The sequence below is a fragment of the Hypomesus nipponensis genome, chromosome 1 (assembly GCF_054491055.1).
Source record: "Hypomesus nipponensis isolate SF chromosome 1, ASM5449105v1, whole genome shotgun sequence".
NCBI classification, from domain to species: domain Eukaryota; kingdom Metazoa; phylum Chordata; class Actinopteri; order Osmeriformes; family Osmeridae; genus Hypomesus; species Hypomesus nipponensis.
Window position 1 is genome coordinate 3619758 of NC_140361.1, and position 7743 is coordinate 3627500.

Here is a 7743-nt window from a genome sequence, read left to right on the forward strand (position 1 = left end):
CAAATGAAAAAGCAGTCATACTTATCGTAGTGTTTTAAAAACACTTTTAAAAGTGTTTTATTTATTTATTTTTACTGTGAGCACACACAACTGTTTTCTGATGAACTTGAAACAAACATCAAAGTGTTGTGATATTTTCCTCTCCTGGTTCGGGCTCCATGCCTGTGATGATCTCCATGTCTGTGAGGAGCACGAGGAGAACCAGATCCAGGGCTCTCCTCCACGCCTCCATCTTCACCCTGTAGTTATCATAGATCTTCCCTGCTGGTCCGTCACCAAGCACGTGGGAGGAACCCAGTCCTACCCCAGCGGGATCGCACTGAGGAGCTTCCACACATCCATCCAGACGTTGAAGTCCATTACGGATCGCAGTCCATGCCTCCATTTTGGAGCACTGTCCGCTGTTTGACATTACGGTAGATGTAAAGTCTATCAAACCGTCTGCCATGAGTTGAAGCACAGTATCACTGTATGGGTTATCAGTAGCCTTGTCTTGTCTCTGTCCTCTGCGGACCTCCATGTGCTTGTGAAGGTGGCGGAGGCAGTGGACCTCTACCTTTCCAGCTCCCGGGAGCAGCTTCCTGTCCTCCAGGGCGTGGTGCAGACGATAGGCACAGCCCCAGAACTGGTCGTCCAGGGCCTGCAGCTTGGCAGGTACGTGGCTGGTGAGGATGGCTGTCACCAGCCTAGTGTGGTCGGCAGCCACGTTGACAGCCATCGATGTTTTGCCACCGTTTTGACTGAAGTCTCTCCATGCGCTGACGCGAGCCCCAGTGCCAACGCAGCATCTGCTCAGCTGCGTGGCGTAAGAGACAGCAACGGCTCCTGTCGTTTCTGCAAAGTCTTTCAAAATGGCCGGCTTCATCCTCTCAATTACGAGGACGGAATGTTCCGCACACTGCTGAGACATTTTTTCATTCGCTACCCCGTGGACTAACACCAGATTCACATCTAATTTCAACAGTATTGTCAAAACTTTGTCTATCCACTCGTCTTCTTTGCCGCGACCAGTTACGTCCAGCTCGTGAGACACAAGTCTGACGTTTGCAGGCTTGGTGAAGCCGAGATGATGGTAGTTTTCACAGAGATCTCCGTTAATCAGAGCAACATTCAGCCTCTTTCTTTGCAGAACACGAACCAGGGAAGCTTGCTCGTCAGATACCTGGACGACACAGCCAAGCTGAACACACGTGCAGTCGTCTGACAAGCCAGATAGGGTGCACGTTATCAGCTTGTTTACATCAAACACTGCATGGCAACCAACACTTCCTGTGTTCTCTGACTGCATCCTGCTGGCCTCAACCACCAACTTCATGATCTCACTCCCATGACTCACACCCGGAGCGAGATGACTGATGTCGACATCTTTAGGATCCGGTGAGGGGGTTAACGGCGCTCCTATGCTGTTCTCAGGCTCATCTGAACAGAAATGCCTGCTGTGAGTCAGTTTTATTTTCCTTTGTTTCCTGTTCAGCAGCATCCCAGTCCTGGGATGTTCTGGCGGTGAGGAGGAGGGAGCCAGGGCAGCTGTCTGGGACGGGGCGACCTTTGAACCTCGCGGGCCTAGCGTGACGCTGTCTGGTGCCTCCAGCCCAGCTAAGGCACACACAGCGTCCTCTACGGACACACTGCTTCTCTCACAGGCGTCCAGACAAACCTCCAGACCCTCGGACATGGCGGAGACGATGTGTGGAACGGCCACGTCTCTGTGGAGGCATTCCAGCGCTGCCCTGCCCCAGGCCCCGGCGAGGAAGAGCAGGGACCCTGTCCCAGTGCGGTAGACCTTCTGGTGGGCCCGGAGAGTCTCGCTGACCAGCTGGCTCACGGAGCAGCTCAGGTCTAAGTGCTGCAGGAGGCGAAAACACGAACACACCAACACGGAGTCGCCACTCTCGTCATCGTGAATGAACTTGCGTCTCTTGTTGGGGCCCAGAAATGAATGGGCGAGGGTTGAAAGGGCTGTGAGCTTTTGAAGTCCAATATGACGTTTTTGGTTTATGATTGTACTCCCTGACATGGTGTGTGTCTCCTGAAGTATTAGAGAGATATGTTGGAAGTTAGATGCAACACACATTAAGCTCGCTAGAAACACACAGACAATAACAAATTATCACATGAAAGAAGTCAAAGTAAGCTCGGGCACTTAATATAAGCGAACTGCAGGAGAAGGGTACCTGTTCTGAAACCCTGGTGAAGACTGATAACATGTAAGTAGTTAGCCGTTAGCTAGCTACGGCAGTAGTTGCATGTATATGCTATCGTGTATATGTGCAAACTACGGACGTGGAAGTCAAACTATAGTTAACATTACAGAGCCAACTGAGTCTAAACTCACCCTAAATGGTGTTGCTGTCCCAGGTTTACGAGTTCCCTTGATCCTGTTATTAACTTGCACAAAACAGCGCGCGCTCCAGTTGGCCCGCTTGTTGCTAGGAGACGTGGTGAGGCCCAAACGGAAATCAGAAGCCAGTTATATCCCGCCTACCTACGTTTCTGATTGGTGTCGTCGGTGAATTTCGGTCTCGTTGTCTGGTTATGCGGATTTTCTATTGCACCAATTCTGTGTCGTTTATATTATCCTCTCACAGATACGCCCATTACACTTAGCTACAGCATTGTTTACACCTGCAGAGCTAGCTTGATTTGATCTCGTCAAAGCGTCTTCACTGAGTGTTCTGTTATTTTGGTTGACAATGGTAAGTAAAAGCATGTGTTCGACTAAATGTAATCATTTAACAAGCATTCAATGGCGGCTCAAGTTAACCTTTTCAGCGAGCTTTTTAGCTATTTGAAGCCGGGAGCCACGTTAAGTTGCTGATTTGCTTTCCAGTTAACGTAGCGTAGCGTAGCTAGAGCTGTACATAGCTCTAGCTACGCTACGCTACGTTAACTGGAAAGCAGTGGAGAGCTATGTACACTGTCACTGTAGTCTAGAGCGAGAGCTACTGCTCTCTGAACTACTAGAGCTAGCCTAGCTAGCGTTCCCCATCGGACCACTGTACAACGTTAGACTAAGTAGCTTGGCTATCAACCCATCTAGGTTTTTGCATCAAGTGGTATTTTTATACAACTTAAACAAAACGTATCTCACTAAAATATCCATCCTAAAATATTTATCTTGAATGCCAAGCTGGCAAACATGAAAATTATAGTATATAGACTAGTCATCGGTACAGTACCATGCTGCAAGTAAGATAGACAAGCTATTGTAGGAGTAGTACAGTAATCTGTCATCATACTGTATGATTAATAATACCCCCTCCCGCATCCCTCTCGCTGACCTCTCATCCCTTACCGGTACCCCACCTTGTCTTGTAATTGTTTCACAGGCTTCCGGTTACCGAAAACCCACTGCTACAGCTCACAACAAGAAAAAGTCCGGTCCGAAGCCGGATTTGACGGAGGAACAAAAACAGGAGATCAGGGAAGCGTTCGATCTGTTCGACACGGATGGTTCAGGCACCATTGACGTGAAGGAACTTAAGGTAATTTACCATGGCAACTAATAAACTAATGGTTGCCATGGTAACTTTTAATGATGGAGTCTGTGTATCAACCTGACGCGAACTTTGCACAGAGGTTGGCACAAGTTATGTCAGTAAAATAAATAGCATCCTTGTGCAAATGTGACATCTGTCTCCTTTAGGTTGCCATGCGTGCTCTTGGCTTTGAACCGAAGAAAGAGGAGATAAAGAAGATGATCTCAGACATCGACAAGGAGGGCTCAGGAACCATCGACTTTAACGACTTCCTCAGTATGATGACTCAGAAAATGGTGTGTTTCTATTCTTGCTTCAACTTAACTGAACAACATTCTTGAAAGGTTTCAGCTGTGATGAATAGTATGATAATGTTGCAGACAGTTACTCTTTCTCCCTGTTGTGATGGATTACATTGACTCTGTTTCGATGTTGGTCTCCATGTTATGTCAAATTCTCAGCCCATCCTTTCCCCATATTGTCATTAATCTCGTCACAAAACTCTCCCTCGTCCACCAGAGTGAAAAGGATTCCAAAGAGGAGATCCTAAAAGCTTTCCGGTTGTTTGATGATGATGGCACGGGGAAAATCTCCTTTAAAAACCTGAAGAGAGTTGCCAAGGAGCTGGGTGAAAACTTGACGGATGAAGAGCTGCAAGTATGTTATTTTTCCCTATGGAATTCATACAGCACAAGGTTCCCATTGGTGGTCTTGGTACCACTGGATGTCACTGCTAGAAGGAATATTACACAAACTGGGGATAGGTATACTACAGCTCAGCGGTAGAGCATTTTCAAGAGGTTGCAGGTTCAAATCCCACTCTTTACGTTGCTTCTTTTCAAAAATGAAAAAAGTTATCAAGTGGATGTAAACATTTACAACACATTGGCTTTCACACGGATCAGTCATTCGTCTTTGCTGTAGAATTATGAATTCAAATCGGCAGTTGGGAACAGTTGTGTGGGGGCGATCAACAGATGCGATCACTCAGAGTTGTACAGTAGGGTGATCTGATCACCAAGGCCATCATGCAACTGCTCACTGCACTCACACTTGTTGTTGATACATTCAACTGCTGTGTTCAGTGTGTCTGAATGTGTGTTGGCTTCAGTATGGATGTTTGTATCACTATGATTCTATAGCTTCGCAACTATAGATGGTCTTTCTTTCTTTTTAAAGGAAATGATTGATGAAGCAGACAGAGATGGGGATGGTGAAATTAATGAGCAGGAGTTTCTCAGAATAATGAAGAAGACCAGCCTGTACTGAAGTGTTAACCTCTGGAAGTCCTCTTCAAGATCTCTCAAGGATGCTTTATAATGTAGCTTTTAGGTCTTATGTATTTCTCATGACCTTTTGGAATGTAAATTATTTTTAACAAAGCTAAACTTGTTTTTTTTTATATATATATTTGAAACATGAAATAAACTTAGGATTCTGTGGATTTTTTAAGTTCATTTTCACAATGCAATTCTGACATATTGTTACAGAACACTCCATAAGACCCCTGAATTCTGTTTGGTTCCCCCTTGTGACAAATCAGTGAATGGCCAACAAAAGGTTGACCTGACAAAGCGAATGCTCAACAACTGCAACAACCTAAAGTGATATTGAATCCTTTTAATGTTCACTTTAATGTAACATTTTAATTACAAAGATGAGTAGAGGTTTCAATGCCTTGCCACCTGAGTGAGACAGACGGTGATTTGCATGAGTAAGCTCCTTTCTCATAACTTATCGATATGGGGGGAAATGACTGTCTTGGGCTCAAGATGAGTAACCGTCAGTAAAAGTGATTTTTCACTTTTGCTTTTAAAGAATACAAAAAAACTGACAAAAAAAATGTATTTGTATCCCTACTTCAGTTAATGATGGGATATATTAACCATTTTGCTTGTGTGCATTCAAGACTTATCTCAATCTAATCCATTCCGCTCTACAAATAAACAGGATATAGGTACTGACGTGTTGTTCCGAGGGTTTTCGATGACGATTATTTTGTGGATACCTTCTGTTTTTGTGAAAGCAGCACTATAACCTGTCTCAGTGTTGGAGCTTCAGATGGAAAATGTGAATAGAAAACCTAATTGTATTCTGCACAAATAAGTATGTGACATGATCGATCCGTACAAAGTAGATTTGCTTTGGCTCAAATGCCTACATGCTGGAACGTTATTCCTTTTCAAATGAATTGCAGTGTACGGTTGGATGTCACTTTCTCTAACTGGACATGAAACCAGCCAAATGATTTTTTTTATTAAAGGTAAAATATTTCACAGCAGGTCAATATCTCCACGACTCGTAACAATCCACTCTCCCTGACATAAAAGCAAGTCGCCATTCAAGATGCTGAACGTTAAAAGGAAAAATTGCCTTTCCGGTTTTCTAATATTGCAATCATAACATAACTAGAGATTACAGCACTTGGTGACAGATTTGCACTTCTTTTATTAAGAAATTTAGGTTATCCGGTGAAACCCTTTTACGGTGTCTATGATTTTCCTCATCGGGGCCTGTTAACAGTAGACCCTCGGTCGAGCGTTATTCCCCTATTCTTGTGGTTACTTCATGATAACATCAGTCGTTCAAATCCTCCCACAACTGGCTGCTTCTAATGTGTTCCTATAAACCAGCCATTTTCCAAAGCAACAAACTGCTAATGTCTTTTCATCTCTGCTTTTCAAAGACAGTGCACCAGTAAAGTCCAAAGGTCAAATGTATCATATTCATAACCATTAACTTATATTCATTCGTTAAAGCTACATCTAAAAGCATAAGAGAAGGTTTCATGGTATGTACATATTTCTCCGACTTCAGTTTATTAATTTAGTTATTGGGCTGTGCATGTGTTTAGGCTTTGTTTCTGTCCTCGGTTCCCCACAAACACAAAAATGAGAATGATGATTTTTAGAAATGTCCCTTTAATCGTTTATGGTCAAAAAAAGAGAACATTTTGGTTTCAATTGATAAACAAAACATGAATTCAATTTCTGCTCTCTAGACATAATGGTACCTGTATTTTCACTGTATTAGTTTCCTCCAGAGTCACAATGACTCTTATTGAGAGACTTGTTGCTCTTGTAGGTTAGTTATAACGAAGTTAACTCTTGAACTCTTGTACTCGCTGTGAAATATTTTACTGTTGATTGTTCTTCTACAGGTACAGTCTTGCACTTTTTGGGGTTCATGTTGTTTTAATTTGTAACTTGTATAACTGCATGCTCTTATGGGTCTTCCCTTTGGCACTTGTTTAGTTTTTCACAATGTATGCTTCATGTTTTGGCTGCTTGCAGTGTTTGGGACTACCTCGTTGTTATGATCAGTGACCTATGCTCTTTTGTAAAGCTCTCTCTTGGAAGTCGCTTTGGATAAAAGTGTCTGCTGAATGCATAAATGAATGCAAAAAAAAAAAAAACAGACGTTGAATGATTGAATGAATGAATGATGGTTCTTGAGCTTTTGAGGTCATAAGTAATTATATAAGAACCCTGTTTCTGGTAGTTTCATGTTGTTTTTAGTTCAAACCCCCAAGTGTTACTAACCCAATTCAGCATATCAACCAACCATCAGTACTTTACTTCACTTATTATGTCTTTCATGTCTGTCATAATTTCACTGCACTGCGTGTGTGTAGTGTATTTTTGTATTAATATGATGTGAGGTCCAACAGGTAGTAGTAATGGCTACTTTTTACATAAGTATATGTCAGAGCCCACACTTCTTTACTTTAACTTGAGTGTAAAAGTGTAGTCAGCACTTCTACTTTAACTAGACTCTTTTCAAACATGAGTATCTGTACTTGTACTCGAGTGAAAGATGTGTTAACTTTTGCCATCTCTGACCAGTAACAGTCTCCCTCTATCAAGACAGAATGTGATCCAAATACAATGAACTAGCTGTGTCATTATTGCTTTCCTTGTGATGCAGAGGACCAACTGAGGAGAATCCCCACCCACGGACCCAAGTCTTCTTCCTGAGTGTTTACCGTAATATCAGCCGCAGGTTCGCTTAGTTTCATGTTGAATCATCCCACAAAATGGTATTGTCTACCTGATAAAAACGAAGAAAAATCTAGAAGCTATCACAAGATCATCTTTGTGATAGCTTCACTTGATTTTCAGTGACCAATTCGAGAACTTGTGGGTATGATTTCTCCTTCCAGAGGATTGCCAACAAAAGAGACACCCAGCCAGCATGTTGGCTTCATGCCTGGTGTACTGCAGCTCTCATCCTCCCCCCCACCGAATTGCTTACACCTCACACT

At 43.1% G+C, this 7743-nt stretch overlaps 2 protein-coding genes across 5 annotated transcripts; one reads left to right on the forward strand and one right to left on the reverse strand.

Annotated features, from left to right (window-relative positions):
• Positions 1-21: 21 nt before the first annotated feature.
• Positions 22-3440, reverse strand: bbs12 (Bardet-Biedl syndrome 12). Of its 4 annotated transcripts, XM_084700932.1 has the most exons (3): positions 3307-3440; positions 2336-2429; positions 22-2029 (listed from the first exon to the last, which is right to left on the reverse strand). In XM_084700932.1, exon 3 carries the CDS (start codon positions 2015-2017, stop codon positions 119-121), a length of 1899 nt encoding a protein of 632 aa, XP_084557058.1. In that variant the 5' UTR covers positions 2018-2029; positions 2336-2429; positions 3307-3440; the 3' UTR covers positions 22-118. The 4 variants fall into 4 exon arrangements, with proteins under 4 accessions (XP_084557058.1, XP_084557060.1, XP_084557059.1 ...); XM_084700934.1 differs by lacking the exon at positions 2336-2429 and having other exon boundaries at positions 3307-3438; XM_084700933.1 differs by lacking the exon at positions 3307-3440 and having other exon boundaries at positions 2336-2464.
• Positions 2421-4923, forward strand: cetn4 (centrin 4). Its single transcript, XM_084700935.1, has 5 exons — positions 2421-2696; positions 3330-3485; positions 3647-3775; positions 3999-4136; positions 4659-4923. Exons 1-5 carry the CDS (start codon positions 2694-2696, stop codon positions 4746-4748), a joined length of 516 nt encoding a protein of 171 aa, XP_084557061.1. The 5' UTR covers positions 2421-2693; the 3' UTR covers positions 4749-4923.
• Positions 4924-7743: the final 2820 nt, after the last annotated feature.

Excerpts from the sequence above, each read along its gene's own strand:
- cetn4 (XM_084700935.1), top strand. Across the intron at positions 3,776-3,998 it reads GTATGATGACTCAGAAAATG|AGTGAAAAGGATTCCAAAGA; the intron begins GTGTGTTTCTAT and ends CTCGTCCACCAG. Across the intron at positions 4,137-4,658 it reads TGACGGATGAAGAGCTGCAA|GAAATGATTGATGAAGCAGA; the intron begins GTATGTTATTTT and ends TTCTTTTTAAAG.
- bbs12 (XM_084700931.1), bottom strand. The coding sequence starts at position 2,207 with ATGTTATCAGTCTTCACCAGGGTTTCAGAACAG. Across the intron at positions 2,030-2,174 it reads TCACCAGGGTTTCAGAACAG|GAGACACACACCATGTCAGG; the intron begins GTACCCTTCTCC and ends CTAATACTTCAG.